The 19,437-nt window shown below is 39.0% G+C and overlaps 1 protein-coding gene across 5 annotated transcripts in view; it reads right to left on the bottom strand.

Annotated features, from left to right (window-relative positions):
• Positions 1 to 5,416: 5,416 nt before the first annotated feature.
• ATE1 (arginyltransferase 1) overlaps positions 5,417 to 19,437 on the bottom strand; it is a 75,540-nt gene continuing 61,519 nt past the window's right edge. For all 5 annotated transcript variants that reach the window (XM_032695080.1, XM_032695078.1, XM_032695077.1 and 2 more), the window contains exon 12: positions 5,417 to 8,514. In XM_032695080.1, the coding sequence (XP_032550971.1) occupies positions 8,336 to 8,514 (179 nt within the window). In that variant the 3' untranslated portion in view covers positions 5,417 to 8,335. The remainder of the gene's footprint in view (positions 8,515 to 19,437) is intronic.

Consider the following 19,437-nt stretch of genomic DNA (forward strand, 5'->3'; position numbering starts at 1 on the left):
TTATTCTACTGAGCTCCTGATGTCAGAGGTGATACAATTCACCTGAGCTTGTAAATTCACATTATACCCCAACTTCCACCTTCTTTGAGGGACAAGTGTTTACAGCTTGGCCATGGTACAAAGTTATGTTTTGATCCAGAGGACATTTACTTCCAGCAAAAATAAGATGAACAGATAATTATTAATTGTATTTATAGTACCACCTGAAGGTCTGTGAGATTGTAAACCTGATTTTACCTACTTTAAAATACACTAATGAATACTGATACAGAGAGATTTGAAAAGAATCCCAGACGCTGGCTGGAAGAGGAACTGGGAAACCCCTTTCTTCTTGTGTCAGAGTCAACTTTTTACTGAATATCCAACTATTAATGTCAGAATTGAACTTTTTATTAAATATCCCAACTATTATTACACATCGTTCCCAAATCTTTGTTTGTGAAGCCTAGCCATGAGACTACACATCACTAGTGGCTGCAGGACTTCTAATGAGGACAGGCTGCTGGTTTTTAAAGCTATCATATAATTTCTGCTTGATGCAGACTGAAAAAAAATGAATATTCTCAGTGGAGCCCATTCAGAAGAGCACTCAGGCTCAGTGAAGGCCAGACATGGGTGTGTTTGATTTCCCTGACCTTACTTTTGAGAAAAGTGGAGTCACTTCTCAATAAATACAGAAGGGGAGGAGACCATTCCCACTCGGCTGCCTGGATTTTAGTCACCTCCCTGGCCACACTCAGCGAGAGCAGTTCAGTGAAGGGATGTTGTGAGACTGTCAAAGCACTTTCAAGTACCAGCAAATTGAAAAACAAGGCGCCCACGGGGGGAGTGGTGACATTGTGAGGCCGTAGCCCTGAGGCATTTTGGATCGATGTACAGTGAGCTGCTCGCAGGACTTAATGAAACAATTACAGCCCTCCCGTTGATTGCCTTTGTTTCCCCCCACGGATCAATAGATTATCCACTGTAAATGTCGATTTGTTCCTTCTCTCCGAGGTCACTCTGCAAGGGAATGATGAACAAGCTAAACATGCTTTGGAACTGCTGCTACAGATAAATGTCTCAGTTTCTAAGGACTCTCAAGAACTGAAAGATGCTCACATGTGCAAAAGAAAAACTGAGGACACAACAACAGCAACAAAGAAACACAAAGGAAATGTGAATGGAAAAGCAGCTGTTAAAAAGCATCAAAATCTTCAGTGCATTAAATGGGAGGTATATTTTGATAACTTCTCTTTTTTGGATTGAGTGGGCTTTTTGTTAGGAGAGTCCTGTCTTTTCAGGAATGTCCATTTTTAATTTTAGCAAGTCTCGTTTTTCTGCTTAATTGTTCTGCTTTTTCCCCATCGTGTAAGCAGTAACTATTTTTTATTTTACAATACAAAGCGATAAATGAAAAGTACAGGTTTAATATATTAAAAGCTGACCAAAAGAAGCTCCAGAAGCTCCAGTTTCATTATACAGCACTGGGTTCCTAGAGCATCTCCATGCATGAACACAGGAGGTTTGAGAGGATCACCTGAGGCAGGTATTGATTTGAAGTGAAGGGTGACAGTCAGGACACAGGGAGCTGCATCCAAGGCCAGGCTGGATGGGGCTTTGAGCAACCTGGTCCAATGGCAGGTGTCCCTTCCCAGGGAAAGGAGTTATTCCTCCCTTTACTACAGCCAGCTTAGTATGGAGTACAAGACATCTGGGATTTTATGGAGTACAAGAATTTCAGGGCTGAGAATAATCTCAGCTTTAGGACATATGCAGCAGCTGTTGCAGCAAACCCTCTTCAAGTTTCTGGACATCGTAATAATGAATTTGTATGAAAAATAATAAATAACTTAAAATTGGGAACTTAAAATTGGTTTTTTTTTTTCAACCGATCTATTTTTGCTTTCATCTTGAGCAACAGAAACTAATATATTCACAAAGCAAATGGGCTGCAATGCCCTTGGCAATAAAGTGTTCCAGTCTCCTGACCTCTTAGTTATTGGAAACCTTATTTCAAGAAACATCATTTTATGCCCTGCATAGGTGAGAAAGAAATCCTGATAGAAAAATAAGGTTTAAGAATGAAAGAGGGATAAGGAGAAAGCAGAAAAATGATGCACACTTGACTTTTTTTTTAGCTTTCACAATCAATGCACTACAAAACTCACCAAGACATGTCTTGGCAATCAAGAGACTTATTTTCTGGGGGACAGATGTGAACTGAGCATTGGTTTTTCTAAAAAAAATCCTGTGTTTGACTTAAAAGTCAGTTGGCTTTGAAAAGAAAGGACTTTAGCTGATTTTTAACAAATTTGTGCTTCATTCAACTGACACAGCACAGAGCTTTGTCAACCCCCCCCACGCAGACAATATTTATTTTCCTAATGTATCACAATTAAGAGCAGAGTAAAAAATTAAACTCAGAATGAGATGTTAATAAAAGAGACCCAGAAGATCTGGATACTCAGACAAGAAGTAACATTAGTGCTACAGTGACCTGCACAGGCTGGAAATGCCATCTGGTGGCTGCAGGTTCAGAGCAGTTCAGGAGAGAAAAATTAAGTTTGCTGGTATAGTAAGGGTTGGTTCTTCACCATATTTTACTGAATTGTGGAAGATAAACAGCAAACAGCGTTCTGTGTTAAACAGAAAATTGAGTTAGGATAGTGACAATTACTATTTTGAAAAAGCAACATTTATTTGCTGATGAAAAACATTGAAATTATTATTATTTTGATTACTGGAGCAGCTGGCACTAGGGCAGCACACTAAAAAAGTGGACCAGTGGGACAATACTTAAGAAAGCTCAATAAAATACCTTAAAAACATGACTTTAAGGAAAGGTAGTTGGGATTGGTGAGTTTAGAAAAGACACAGCAGGGTGACTTGGCAACAACCCCCACAAAGGTCTGGTGCTGTTGCAAAGAGGAACCTCATTGATGGCTCTTCATATTCAGGGCCAAAAGGATGAAGATACTGAATTATAAAAACTTCCAGTATTTCAATATTTCCTGCATGAAATCAGTCCATGGAGCTTCATCAGAGATGAATGCAAACAGGCTCTTCCCCCTGAGGGATGCTGGGTGTATCCTTGCTCAGCTCCAGCTTGGAGGAGACAGGGGAGAAACAGCAAACATTTTTGAAATTCCCACCCAGCCCATGCTTTTCTGCTCCTGTGTAGACAACAAGTGAGAATTTCAACGGAATTCATATGATTTCATTCCTTAACTTGAGCTTTTTGCCATCAGTGCAGTACCTCACCCTTAATTTATTTTTATATTCTACAATGCCCCATTGATTCCTCCTGGACAATGACAATCAGATGTCACAGACAAAGGGAAATGAATGAAATCTGACACATTTATTTTAAAGCCTGCAGCAGACTAAATTATAAATAAATCCTGCTTTTTCTGCAGCACAAAGGTTGCAGACTGACTGTCCCCGTGGACTCTGCTCTCTTCCCACTACTTAACAGACTTTCCAACACTTTCTTTTGTCCTGATAGCAATCTCTCAGCAGGACTTTTGGCAGACACATGTATTATGTGTCAAAACTGAAGTGGAAATAACTGATGGGAAGCACAAAAATCTGATGGGAATAGTTATAATAAGGAAATGAATAAACATCAAAACAGTAAAACATAACCATGAAGAACAGAGCCAGAAAGCTTCTGAGCTGCTGCCTGTCTGAGATGATCAGTGAGAGCCACTGTTTTCAGAGTTCAAGGAGTTTTGTATTAATATACATAGCATTAATATATGCAGTACTTTGGTTTGTATGTTAATTCAATCCATTTACATTCCTATTTAATAGTTAGAAAGCAAAGCTCTACAAAGCTCTCAGAAGATGAGCTTTAAATGTGCTATAAATGCACATAGTAATTAATTTATAGAATACTGTTAACTTAGGAATCCACTAACCACAACCAACACCTGGACACTAAATTTAGTGTGAGTTACTGTTGTACATCAGCTTCTGTAAATGGCCTTTTGGCTTATACAACATATTTTAACACCACCCATTATCTTTGCACTTAAACAGTTCTGTTCCCAACAGTTCTGTTTAGTAAGTGCTTGTGTACTCAGAGACTTAGTCACTGTGCTTTTCACCAAAACCTCATCTAAAATAAGCTTTTTTATACCCCACCTAGCTGGTACACTCAGTGGATTAACAGCTGTGGCTAACACAGATGGGTAGCACCGTGTATAAATGCTGTTATTTATGATATTTGTCTTCCACAGTGTACTTTTATTTACCCAGGGAGACTAATCTCTGTCTCATAACTAAGGCTATTTACCTGTTAATTCTCCTCTGACCAGCAGCCACCTCCAGTGCCTCCCTCTGTCACTCAGGGTCATCACCAGCCCTTCCTTGGTGTTTTCTCTGTGGCACCTTCCTCAGATGATGCAGAATCCCAACACAGATCACTGCCCTGGCCTCCTCAGGACAGCCACACTCAGGGCTTGGAAACTCTCCAAAACTTTGTCTTAACTTAAAAAACCCAAATCATTTGGCAAGTGGAAACACAGTCTGGCTTTTTTTTTTATACTCAGTATGTGAGATCATATGCAAGAGGTTCTGTTTTATAAATATACTGGGTAAAAGATGTGGCTACAATGCTCCAGGAAACACTGATTTTCCTGAAAGTGGGGAAGATTTCTTCCAAAAGCAGAGTCTTCTTGTAGCAGGGCTGGGGCAGAACAAGCAAGAAGAGCCATAAAGGCTTGAGGGGGACAGTGGAGATGGAGGGGCTGATCAGAAAAGCACATAATATATGTCTGGAGGATTATCTGGGACAACCAGGAGGAGAAGGAATTCAGAAATATATGGCTGATCAGGCTGGAGCTTCAGAATGATAATACCTGTAAAGATATTCACAGAACTTCAAAAAGATTGATGGATGCAGACTCCAAAGGAGCAATGCAACAGAAAAAGTCTCACCAATATTTTGAGCAAGGGGCTTTGAGAAAAATCTCCTTCAGGAATCCAGAATTACCTGGAATTCTGCCTCATTCAGTGTTTGGTTATTTTTGTGGACATAATCTGTATTTCTGTGTTGCTAGTTTGGCTCCTTTATTAAGAGACAGGTTTTTGTTCAACCAACTAGAAATGGTACAGCCTAACTCAAATAAACAGCTAGTCCTATCTAGTCTCCATTTGTGAAAAGCCTCTTAATTTTATTTTACTCAGACAAGAAGTATAAATTACATTTCAAGCATAATCTCTTCATTAATCTGTCTAGCTAGAACTAAAACTCAGTTCCAAAATGTGGACATGTGTTTTGAACATGATTTTGAACATTGATTTTGAAAGTTTCCTTTCCCATAACTCTTTGATGGGCTCTTTGATTTTGTTGTTCACTGGACACTTGGTCAACCTCCAGGATAATGAATTCCCAACAAACGATTACAGAACTCACACTCAGAGCTGTTGCTTCTTGTAATAATTCACAGAGACTGGAAATAACTTTATTTTCTACACTTGCAAGTCTAACAGGCCTTGCTGAAAAGCAATTCCAAACTCAACATGCGGGTTCTTTTGCATTTACCAAAATGTGTTGATGCTGGAAATGAGTAAGCTCCCCATTTATTTCCAATTAAAACAAAAAAATGGTAATTTTTTAACGCTGGTCACGACTCTGCATTTTCTTACCACCATTTAATGCTCATTTATCAACAGAAGATAGAACAAGGCAACCTTACATTGGGGATTAACTCTCACCAACCAGCTACACCAAAAAACTTCCTTTAAAATAGTTTGTACTAAATTAAATATCTCTAAATTCAATAATTGTCAATGACAACATCCTCAATAAAACTGTAATGGTGGTGAATTTTCAGCTCCACTGAAGTCACTGGCAAAGTTAACAGAACTTCATCCTCAGCCTCCATCCCCCTTCTAAAAGAGGGTTAGAGGTATCAGTCCTTAAAAACACTGCACCAGGTTCCTTCTAAAATAACACTAAAGTGAGTCAGATCTCAGCAAACTACAGGTGAACTCAACGTTGGAGTTAATCTCAACGTTGACTTTTTTTAAAATATAAATATATATTAGGGTTGGGTGAGAGTCAGAAGCTCAGTTTGCTGTGGGGCTGCAGTTCCAGTGGAGTCACGAAGCGAAAGCACCATTTCAGAATTCACAGAAAAATGGTCATTTACCTGGAGTGGTCACGCTAAGGACAACTTCAAGCCGTGCTCAATTTTCAGTTTTACACTTATCTATCTCACTTTTCTTTAACTGCAGTCCTTAAAAGCTCCCCAAGAGAAACAGAGCATCAGATCAGAGTGTGATACAAGGCATATCAGGAACAAACACGGGCACAAAAAGATGGGGACATTAGGTCAGCTCCCTTGAAATCTAACAGAAACTTCTCCAGGAGCTCAGTGAGGCCATCATTAAATGGTTTGGATAATCTTTTAAGATTTTGCAAGTCCTACAGGAATTTCTCAGTGCCTCTGAACTGATTTTTGTATCATACAAAAAGGTTTTCTCATTTATTTTTTCTTGCATCACCACTTTTCAACACACGGGGTAGGCAGAAAATGTTACACCATTTGACAAGTCATTGAGGGGCAAGAGGATTTTCTCCACAGAAAGGAATTCTTCATAATAATCTTCATGAGTAATAGGTTTAGATAAGACATGGACAAACTGGATGGTACAGAAACTTCTCAGTATCAGGCAACAGATAAACACATACCTGATATGATGCTGAGAGGAATGACCAGTTTTGTTGCAGACTGGCAGTAGATCAATACAATACACTCCAATTAATAAAAAACAAAATTCCTTTTTAAAGTTACTGTCGAAGCTGTGCTCTATACTGATAATATTACAGTGATCAAACAGATACAGGGGGAAAAAGTTAAATCTGCAATGCACTCGATTTCCCAGATTCTTGTGTCTTTTCCATGTAAAAAATAATGATTAATAAAATTGCTTAAGTGTTTAAAATTCAGTCAAGGCCATGAATGATAGGAGATGTAACTCTCAGGGAGTAAAATAGAATTTGGTTCCTTTCTGGGGGAAAACCACCCACATATCCTTCAATAAGAATCTTTGTTCAAAGGTTAACAGGAAACTTCAGGTTGATTTAAGGTAAATGTCAGCTCCTGTTACCCCAGAAGATAAGAAACACAAACGCATTGGTAACATTATCATGTTGTAATACATTACTGAATTATACAAGTGTTATTTCCCCAAATTCCTACAACCTGTATGACTTGATAGGGACACAGACAACGTTCTATATGAGATAATAAAGTGCTTTCATAAAGGATCACAACTTCCTGTGTTTATGACAGAAGTATTTACTAAAAAGGTATTAAAGATGTTAACCCGTGAGCTGGTGCACCATAAACAACAGTCAGTAAAAACACAGGAATAGGATAATTAAGACTTCCCATACAATTCTGCAGAAAATAATTGCAACAAAACCCAGCAGTGGTACCTCATGTCTTCTTTTTTTGTTTAGCATAGTTGTGAAATGTGCACTGAGAGCTACAGGATAAACCTCCCAAGCTCTATTTCACATTAGTGATGTGCATTAAAATACCCACTCTCTTTAGACAAAGGATAAGGCTTATACCAAAAAACACTGTGCCACTTGGCTGCATATCTTTGGTATATTTATAGTGCAACTGGTCTGCTTCTTCTCTGAAGGGGAAGTTTTTCCAAAGCACTGCATCCCCTTCCACTGAGAACCTACCACGAATTCCTACACTCACTAGGACCTCAGACACCAACCTACTGCTTTGAATGAATGAAGAATGTGCAGTGAAAAATAATTTCTTCCTGGTTTGTTTGTTTTTTTTTTTAAAACATACTACTGAAATAAAATTAAACCATGCCAGATTCCACCTCAGAAAGTCACAGCACGTTTCAATCCTCTTGCAAGGTTTCAGGAGAGTACAAATGCGAGCATAAATTTCACGGCAATTTTTAACGACAGATATCCAAGGTGCTACTTGGGAACATTGGTAATTTAATTCCTGTTAATCTAGATTTAGTCAACTTCTGTCTCTACCAAAAAAAAAAAAAAAAAAAAGACACCTGCTTTTCATTTTGCTTAGATACTTAGAATAATTAATAATGCATAGAAAGGCTAGAACTACTTAATTAAAATATATTGCAAGCATGTTTTTCTAAACTTATATTGCTAAAGCCTTGCTGTATTGTAAGATTTATTGGAGTTGGCCTTTATACACAGTACCATGTACTCACATAAGCCTGGATATATACCTGTATTTCAGACCGCTATTTGAGTGGGCACACCAACACACAACTATAGTACACATCATCCAGTGGCAGTGCAATCAAAAGTAGCGCCATTGAAATGCCATTTAATGATTCCTCAACTTCTGAACAGCAACATTCTTTCTGAGCAGGTCTGTCCAACCAAACTTGCATATTGCTGAACGTTGGCTTCGTCGCTTGGCCCCTTCCTCCTCTTCTTGTACACGCTGTAAGGCATCACGGTCCTCTTGTGAAGCACCCTCACCCTGCCCAGCTCCTTCAGGCGACCTTCATCCACTGCAAAGGGAGCCAGAGAGCACGAAAATTAGTTGTGTGATCTTAATTTACGCCACTAACTTCAGAATGCACAATGAAAACTGCATGGAAGTAAGGAGACTAATCTGCAGATGAAAAGCAGAGCTGAGCTACAGAGCACCCTCCTTGAATCGTGGCTGAAAACAGAACCCGTGTTGGCGGTGTGTGAAAAAATAAACCATGCATCACACACTTCCAGTGGTGATATACAGCATTTCTGAAATGCCCCCACTGCTGTATTTAAACATTCACATTTATTTAATGCTCACTGGAGCCCACTGCCAGAAGTGAAACCCTACCTGGCAAAGACTTGCCAACAGAACTGACCAGAAGAGACTTGCCATTACTGCAGCCCTTGCCAAATCCACCAGCAAACTGGGAAAAGTGGATTAAAACCAGCAACCTCCAGGCTGTTTGCCTTAGGTAAGCACCAGGCAATAAACTGCCTTCCCAGGTCAAACTCTCTGTCCCTCCAGCCCCAGTCTTTTCCCCCCATCATTTATACTGGTTTCTGGGTTTCTCTAGCACACTGAGCTTACATGCCCTTATTTCAAGTCCATCCCAAGCTCTGTGGACTGACAGAGCTGTGCAAGCACTAACTGGGTGGGTTAGTGACACAATTCCTCTTCAAAGGAATTACTCTTCAAAGATACACACACCATAGTGGAATCTTGTCAACCTCATATACAGATCCCTCGTGACTTAATTTATCCAGAGTCTAACATATAAGAACATCACTGAACAAATTAAAACCTCCTTATTTTTATTAATGCAATTGATGCTCCTGCTGCTGAATGATAATAATAATAATAATAATAATAATAATAATAATAATAATAATAATAATAATAACAATAATAATAATAATAATGTTATATAGCAGCTCTGTGTCACAAAAATTGACTCTACAGTGCTAGAAAACTCTTCACAGAAAGTCAGAGAATATGCCACACACCTGAGGTCACTGCAGGATGAATTAATAAAATTATTACGAAATACTGGTAAAAGAAATCTTGGACTTCTCAGAGCATCAGGTTTAAAAAGTCAGCAATGGAAGAGTCAACTTAAACACAGACCTTGAAACACGAGTTTGAAAATAGAACCATTTAAGCTACAGCAGCAGTGGGGAAGAGATGCTTACTAGGATGTCAGTATTTGGGGACACAAACTGTGCAAAGACTCCCTTTTGGGCCTTCTTTATGCTTTCAATTTGTGCTTCTTTATGCTTTAAGACAAAGGAGGTCATGAAACGCTTTTCTTTGCAAGACATTCTGAAGAACCTGCCCTCATTTTCCACAGAAATGGCTTATAAACTGTTTTCTGCTGATTGCCCGAAATTTAGTATGTGAAACTTAATGAAGGCTGCTTTAGCAAGTTTAGAATGACTTCATTGCTTTTATCTGTGTTTTGATTCCTAACATGAAAGCACAATGTGTTTCTTAAGATTTAACCGGGAAAACATGGTTTGAAGGAAGAAAATTTGAGTAGTACTTGCTAAGATTGTGCTCTGCACTAATTACTCTTGGCAATTGCTTCAGATAAACACCAAGTCAAAAAACACTTTATGGCTTTCTCTCCTGCTTTGAAATCCATTAGGTTTTTGATGTGTGGTCAACACCTTCCTGATATCCCAACAGGTTGGGTTTACTACCAGCCCTTCTGCCTCTTGTTATATCCCCCTCCTTCCTGAAAGTTCACCAAGGAAAAATTTGCAAGTTTATCTTCTGCGGGTGACACAAGTGTAAAGTTATTTTAACTCCTTAAATTGGAAAGTCTATATTTACTGCACCTCTAGGCTGACTGTAAGTTTGTGTCCTGAGATGGATTTAGGCCAAGCCCAGCCTTTCACAGCTTCATGCCAAAAGCACTTTCAAAGCCGTTCACTGCTCCCTGTTTGATACTCATTGATCTCAAACGGTCCCAAAGCCTGATGCTCTGGATGAGTTCATCTTTTGGCTTGCAGTGCTCCTGGCCCCACATTTGATTTCTCTGAGTAACTAAAGCTACTGTACCTTCGGTCTCACTGCAGCCTTCCTGGCTCAGCTGCACTCTGGTCTTGCTGCTCAGCATTTACACCCTTTACTCCACTTTTACTCATCACCTCCTTGCAACCACTCTGGCTCCAGCTCTACAGCCACATGCAACTGCTGGAATGACCAAGCAAGTTTGGTTCTAGGAAATTTAAGCACCACAGCCAAGTGCTCTCTGGGGAGAAGTGGGGCTTGCCAAACCCTGCTGTAGATCAGCCCTTTCTTGGACAGGTTTACAACACAACCCTCAGGCAGGAGAAGGCTCTCCCAGAGCAATCCAGAAAACACCAATATCTTGAAAAAAAATCACTGTAATATACTTCACACGTGTTTTAAGCTGAACACAGTAAGTTCTGTGCATAAACTATGTATAGAGAGACTTGGTGATGAGTTTATCATCAGGAAAAGTTTAAAGGAAGACATGCTTGGTCTTACAAATTTATGTTTGACTGACTGTATTTGTATTGGTTCTACACATTACAGTTCATTCCAGATCCTTGAAAGGCAGCAAAATAACAGTCCAAATGTCTACAATGATTACCTGTTCTTCCATTGACTCCCCCTAAATAATAGATTTAATAATAAAAATAACCTTCTGCAAAAGTACTTAAATAGATATAATTTAAACTCCATTTGAAAAAGAAACCTTTTACCGAGATGTTAAGTATGAGTAAAATAATCTCAGGTACATAATTAAGCTTTTAGAGAAGGCAAATAGGAACTTGTGTCACCATCATAACAAATCTGTAAGTCAAGATTCAGCCACCTTTCAGTTGCTGTCACTCTGGGAGCAACACCTTAGGAATTCAGGAGAGTATTCCCTTTATACACTATTTAAACATAAGCAGAATAAATTTAATATAATTGAATGGAAAATAAGAGCAGATTGAGCTCTGGCACAGTTCAATAAAGAAAATACTCTCCCAATAAGAAAAATTAAATATCTGCTCCTGTTGAGTGGCACATAATAAAATTTGCTTTATATTTAAGAAGATGCCAACTGAATTCTAACAGGCCTTCCCTGTGTGGCTGATGCTGGGATACAGGAGCAATCCCAATTCAAACGCTTAATTAAATAAAATTTCTTTTTGAAAAGAGGAAAAAACATCTCTATCAGTAAGTATTATTTCCAAGCTTTACTAAAGAAATTTTAATTAGTGACTTCAATTTCTGGGAAGACACTGTCATCAGATAGTGTAACAACATGTTAGGGCAACTTTAATCATTGCTGTAATTACTGAATGCAGTACTGTTACCACTAAAAAGGTTTTTTTAAAAAGTCTGTTTTTTCCTTCTCCCTCTTTTTCATTTTTAACCTTCTGAGTTGTTGCTTTATTGTATTCTACACAAGAGATGCTGCCACTTGGTATATAAAACATACAAGGTTTTATCCCTTTAATTCAGTTATATCTGTCAATAGCCTGGATGGTAGATACACAAAATGCAGAGAAATCAATCCTGCAGATTGAAAATATCTGTAATTTCAGGAAACTGGGCAACTGCAGCTGCCAACTGTCTTTACAGAAATATTATTCTGTAAGTCTCAGAGCTAAAAATACAGGTGAATTCTTGTTGAATAAATTGCCTGTCACTTCTTTCTCTTCTCCCCTATACTCCTAAAGCAGCAAATTATTTATATTGCAGTCATCTACTGAAATTTGAATATAGGAGAGATTTCACATATAATTCAACCTTACAACCATGACCCAATAAAGACCTCAGAGAGGTGTTAGAATTTTTTGTTCCCAGCCCCATATACCACTGTTCCATGGAATTCACACATGGAGGATTACCTTCCTGAAAAAACAAAGCAGAGCAGATATGTTGCTAAGTACCAGCAAAAAAACAGAGTAAAAATCAGCAGTGATCCAAAGTCCTTTTATGCAAGGGGTTGTCTTGGCAGACACTGATTTGAGTTCTTGACCCAGCTCACACATCACCTTCATCAAAAGCACAGGCAGCACCACTGAGCAACACACTGAAAGTACCAGCAGTGGGTCTTCAAAGGCAGCCCCAGTCTACAATCAGCCCCAAAAATGCTTTTACACCCAAGGGACGAGGAGGAATGTGAGGAGCAGGAAGCCTGACATGCTCCTGGACAATCCAGTTCTTATTTCTTTGCACAACCCAAATCAACTTCCTCCTAAAACTACAAGCTCCCTCCTGCAACCAAAACATGCTGATACGCATTCCTGCTGAAATGCCAGTGTGAAATAAGGAGGAATGATTTCACCTTTTTTATTCACTGTTCGGCAGTGCTCTTTTCTAGAGAAATTCAGAATTTCACGTTCGGAATCATCGCAGCCAGGAATCGATCAGCATTTTTTCTAATGTTATTTTGAGAAGCTGATCTCCAAAGGATTTTATTGTTCAAAAGTGCATTAATCTGTATTATTACTACCTAGCATAAGCTGAGGTGAAAACCAGCTCCAACGTGGTCAGGGAGCCGGGGAAGGACGGGCAAAGCCGGACAACCGAGACTCGGAGAGCGGAGCTGCAGCTCGGCCCAGGCTGGGAGCCAACACCATGTTGCAAAAACGGGGATGGTTCAGAGGGTTTTGCAGCAAACTATTGCTAAACCAGCTCTTTGGTGGTGGCTGAGTTGGTCCAAGCTGGTTTTGATCAGCAGTGATGTGGAAAGGCAGCCACAGTGTTCTCTGCCCATCTCTAGAGCCAGGTGTGACGCCGAGCCAATGGCACCTATTCCCTCATCCCCCTTGGATATCCTCCTCACAAATATGATGGTTTTTAATTTGTCAGGGGTATTACTTAAAAATACAAGCAAGCTAACATTTTTTAAAGTCCTTTTTTCCATTTACAGGAAAACAAGTGAAGAAATAATTATAAACAAGCGACGAATTTATTGACATTCTTATTTTTTAAATAGGAAAAAGGACAACTGCCAAATTCCAAAACACCCCACATTAGTCACAGGACAATATTTCTTACATTTTCTGCACAGAATGGATTCAGAATTAGTAATTCAAAAAAGAAATGTGGTACTCTCACTAAACTCTGAAATGATGCTGTTTCTGATCAGAAGTTTCAGTTTCCTTAAATGCTCCTTCAACTCCTGGAATAGCGAAGGTATTTGGCCATTGTCACTTTGTCCTTCAGCATCCATGCTACACAGAAAACCTGGATATTTTTTTCCCCCCTTAGCAGGATGAAACAGGGAAAGAAGGAAAGGAAAAGGCAAAGAACCAGCCCTAATTCAAAAATTCAAATATTTAAAACTGTGCCATTGACTGAAACCTGTGATTCACTCTGAAAGCAGACTTCGAAAGAAACTCCCATGTAAATAACTCACTTTATAAATTAGTTTTCATTTTACTTAAAAATGGAATCTCTGAAAAAATTATTTTTACCTCTAAGCATAAAACCCACAGAACAAGAAGCACAAAAATAAACACTTGATAACTGTATTTTTCAGACTGACAGCCCAAAGGGTGTGTTGAGTTTTTGCTTTTGTTTCAAGTTGTCCCTGGTTCTTAATTGTCAGTTTTGAAGCACTTGGGACCTACATGGTTTTTAAAGATGAACAGAATGTTCACGTTGTATAAATGAAAAAAAAAAAAGTTTAAAATTCAATTTACAGGAAGTTTAAAAGTTTCATGATAGCCAAGCTTTCAAACTAGGTGTAAAAATGATCAAAAGAAGCACCATTCCTTGCTGGTTATGCTACAGTGATGTTAATTTATTTGAGAAACACGACAGCCTTGTCCAATTTTTTTTTAAAGAAAAGCTACATCTGGTTTACATGACCTTGTCACAGTTAATGATCAATGATTTTAAAACAAAGAAACTGTAAAAGGAAGAAACAAATTAACTTTTCAAATTTTATAACTGAATTTATAGGAGATATTAATTAATGAAAATAGAAAATTATTCCACTGGAGTCAGAAGCCAAATACGTCTGACCTTTGAATTTAAGCTCATTTCTTACTCAATTTAAAGCATCATTACTTTTTGTTCACCAGCAAAGTATAAGATGTCATTCTCAAAAGCTAAAGAGACAATAAGCAATAACCCAATAATAGTCATATTTATATAAAACAATGGTTGAAATGTGCTTTTTCTCATATTTCTTCTTCCACACTGGACTCATACATTAAGGAATATTAAAGACCTCTATGCCTTGGGGTATAAAAATACTAACTCAAACCAAAGTAAGAGTACAGTTAAAATGAAGCATAAACAACGACGCACAAAAATTCAATGAAAAGAATTCTTAATTAAAACCAGAAAGCACAAGTCACAAAGGAAGTACAGTAAAATGCTCAGGATATTCTCAATCAGCCAAATCTTTGCAGTTACTCTAACAAGAAAAAAAAAAAAAGGGGGAGCTTTTGAAAGCACTGTTGAAAAAGAGAACGTTTGTAAGTGGAAAAATGCACCTTATCAGAACATTATCGATGATCCTTAAAACATGAAGACAGAGAAATTACAGTTTTACATGTATAACTTATAGGGATCCTTAAAATGGGTGAGGATAGGAGCTTGCAACAAGGGGAAATCCTAGAGGCATCTTCCAAACAAAACTTTTGGGCTTGGTGCCTGAAATCATACAACTGCTTTATGATTTGCAATTCAATCCCGAGAAGGGAGCAGCCTAATCACCCCCCCAGAACACACTGAGAGCCCTCACCCCGCTGGGCCACGAGGAAACAATCACTCATTGTGTTGTGACTCTTATTATTCCAGTAGTAAACATGAATAGGGGCCAATGGAAAACATTTCCTGTGAATACAGCAATTCAGAGCAGCTCTTGGTTTCAGCTGCAAGCAAAAGCTTCTGGCTTACCTGCAAACAAGTCTTTGACTGAGCTGCCCAACACTAAAATCCAACTGTGTCCCGCTGATCTGGACACATTGGAAAGAATGTGTCCACAAAACACAACCCAAGAACTGCAGGTAAAACAATATTTATATAAAATTCCCAGTTTATTTAGGAGGAGCTCTCATATAATACAATTATTCTATATCTCGATTTATTATCCTGAAAAAAGGTGCCTGAAAAATAGCTACTGAAGGGCAAGATTTAAAGCATAGATCACAGAATGTTTAGGTTGGAAGAGCCCTCTAAGACCATCAAGTCCAACCATTCCCCCAGCACTGCCAAGGCCACCACTAACCCATGTCCCCAAGTGCCACATCCACACAACTTTTAAATCCCTCAGGGATGGGGACTCTGCCATCGCCCTGGGCAGCTGTGCCAGGGCTGGACAACCCTTTCAGTGAAGAAAGTTCTCCCAGTATCCAACCTAAACCTCCCCTGGCACAACTTGAGGCCACTTCCTCTTGTCCTGTCAAGGACTGGTATGATATATCTCCAAGGCCTTGCTTTTTAGGGATGCAGTATAAAAATCCCCCTAATACTACCTGGGAAAATGTTAGTTAAATGAGACTGAACAGCTTCCCATCTGAAAACAGCATCCAGTGCCTCCAAAGTCATGACACTAAGAAAGAAAAAAAAAAAGGAGTATAATCCAGTCGATGGCAAATTGACAAAGATAACTACTTCACTTTTAGATGCTCTTCCAGAGGACAAAATGAACTAGTCGCTTCCTTTGAAGTTGTATCTCTAACACTATTCTTGATGACTTCAGATACAAGAAATGAGAATGTGAACTGCCAATGAAGAATATTAACTGCATACCCAGCACACTTTGTTGGCTTTTTTTTTTTTTTTCAGTTCTGTCTTTCCTGTTTTAACTCTATTTTTTGGTTATCTAATCAACTGTCAGCTATGCCTTCAGTTTAAATGCACCCTGCAGACAAGGGCCAGAGGCAGAACCACAGCAGGCACAATGTTTTCAGTGCATGAGCACCGGGAGATGCTAATCCAGGGCATGTTCTCCCTAAACCAGGTGCCCTGACTCAGCAGCCTGCACGAGGTACTTCTGCAGATCAGAACTTGCTAAGTCCAAGGTTTACCAGCTCATTCATGACCAAACTAATTTCTGATGGATTCTGCAGGTTTTTCTAATCCAACAGGCACTTGGAACCAGCACGTGAAAGCAACTCGAAGTCACTTGTAGCAGGGAATGAAAACTGCACACGTGTCTTTACAGAGACTTTAGCAAGCTACTTGTCATCAAGAACATAATCCAAAGTGGCTCAGTTAATGGTAGGAGAGACACATTAAACATGCTATAAAATCTGTGAATTAAAGGTTGAGAATACTAATGCATCTTAAATACCAAAGATAAGGGATGGTGATGATGGTGGGGATGACAGGACAAGGGGGAATGTCTTTAAAGGGAAGGAGAGTTGGATGTAGATTAGATGTTAGGGATAAATTCTTCCCTGTGAGGGTGGGGAGGCCCTGGCACAGGTTGCCCAGAGAAGCTGTGGCTGCTCCATCCCTGGAAATGTTCAAGGCCAGGTTGGACAGGGCTTGGAGCAACCTGGGATAGTGGAAGGTGGACCTGCCCAGAGGGTTGGAACCAGGTGAGCTTTAAGTTCCCTTCCAACCCAAACCATTCTGTGATTCCATGAAAAGACAGCACAAAAAACAAGTTATGCTTTAAGGAGTTACAGCTCCAAAAAAACGAGAAGGAAAAGCTGAAAAAAAAGAGTTAAATACTACTTATTAAAATACTTGAGCTGTTCAGAAGTGAAAATGGTAGAAAGCAGCAAGAGGATCTTTCAAAAAGAAGGGCAAAGCCCTCGTTAAGGCTGATATGCGGGGAGGAAAAAAACCAGAGACGAGAGTCAAGCTGAGAATTACAAATGCAAACATTTCCATGAAATAGGAAAAACTGAAGCAATTGGCAGTAGCTTATCAGCTAAATAAATCAGATTTACAGCAATCAATTTACTGGCTAAATTAATTAAAACATGGAATCAATTATGCTCCACGTGAAAAGCTGGGATGATGTCACCAGGGCAGAGAGTGAGCATGTTTGGAGGCACCGTGGATTGTTCCAGAAGGTCTGACCCTGGCAGAGGTGGCTGAGCCAGGGCTCAACACATGCCTGTGGTGTCCCTTCCACAGCTGCTCTGTGCCTGGGCCTAATTACAGCTTTCAACTTTTATCACATTTTGAAACTAATCCCATATGCTGGTTGTCCTCAGCGTGGAATAAATCTGCATCATCTCTCTGCTTGTCCCACATTATTTGATTTTTAATTTCTGCCCTTGTGCTTCTAACGCCTTCTGCGTGTGGAAAACGGTTCCTACAGGATTTGGCAGTCCTTGCCCTTCCCCACATTCCCCTGAATCTTCAGCAACTCATAAGTTCATTTCTGGTCTAGCTGAGCATAAAGCCATCTAAGATTCATCTCTTCAATGTGACGAGAAGTAAAGCATGCCTGGATATCTTTCTTTTTCAAGCAAAGTCCTCAAAAAATTTAATTTCAAAATACCTCTGATTGTTACACAATCTCTATGATGGTAATTTCGGACTAAAACATATTTTTGAGGATTTTGCAGTCCAAGCCAAAGATTTCATGAACCACAGTGGAAGTAAGACAGTGGTGCCGCTTGAGGGGCACTGGTTTACTCTGCCACAACCATGTCAGGAGCAGATATATTCAGAATATCAATAAATACAAACTTTAAAATCTCAAATATTTATTAAAGTTTGCAATTTCTAACCCACACAACAATTCATGCCCTGCCAGTTGCTAAGGACCCACAAATTAAGTGACTAACACTGCCTTTGTGTTACAGAAGCACTGCAATATTTCAGCATATTTTTGCATATAAGGCTAAGACCCCACGCCAGTCATTGCATTGTAATACAAACACACTAAAAAGTGAGGGAAAAATCTGCCTGGCTACACCTTATTGGCATTATCTTCATTGTTTAAACATTTGTATGCTCGAGGATCACACTGGATTTAGAAATATGCATTCTGATGGCTCTAAGTGTTCATAAACTTAATTAGAAACAGATACAAACTTGTAAGACGTGTCTGTTCTAGAGGTGCTGCTGGAAAGAATTGATATGTCTGTCTTTTTCTTGGTTATAGCATTCAAATTTATTACCCATAGCTCTGATAACAGTGGAAAGCTAGTTCTTCAGGAGAATTTAGTTCGTGGTCTATCAGAGTTTATTTAAACTCTTTCCCAACTCTCCAAAGTACACAATACTATCTTAAAAAATATTATAAACAGCAGTTGTTCTAGAGAAAACCAGCAATTTCTCCCAAATCAGATGATTGCACAGTTCTAAACAATTGGTTTAATGTTTTCCATCTGGGATGGTTTTGTGACCACATTTTCATCGTCTCAAGAACCTCAGTGCATTTACCCTTGTAAACATTAATCTGCATCACACTACCCTTATAAACATTAACATATACTGGCTTTTGCATTAATCCCTCTGCCTGGATCCAAAGATGCAACACTACATGGACTTTGCCAGGGATCTGAACTATCAGACGTGACCAAATGGCAACCACAGTTCACTTTCAGGATACAAATATGTGATCGTGGCTTCTCTGTTGAGAGAGGGAGGAGGAATAAGACCAGTATCATGCTAATACACTATATTTTTAAATACACTGTAAAATTAAACAGCCTCTGCACTTGATGGGAGGGGAAAGTCAAAATACTTGCATTCACGCACACAATAAACGTAAAACATGTCTGAAATACTTTTAATAGCAGTATCTAAATTGTACATAAAATTAAATGTTTTGAAAAACACAGCACTAGAAATGATAGCTATCAAAATAGTTGTGACAGGTTATTTTTCTACTGAAAGCGTTATGCACAAACCCATATATTAAAAATAAACAGTATTGTATAACAAGCCTGCAGATTTCTGGGTAAGGATTTTAAGTTTTATTTACTAGAACTAATAACCCTCAGTTTCTTGCAAGAAGCATTAAGATGCATTATTAGCAACTGCTAATAAGAGGATT

Source organism: Chiroxiphia lanceolata, chromosome 8, assembly GCF_009829145.1.
Source record: "Chiroxiphia lanceolata isolate bChiLan1 chromosome 8, bChiLan1.pri, whole genome shotgun sequence".
Lineage (NCBI taxonomy): Eukaryota > Metazoa > Chordata > Aves > Passeriformes > Pipridae > Chiroxiphia > Chiroxiphia lanceolata.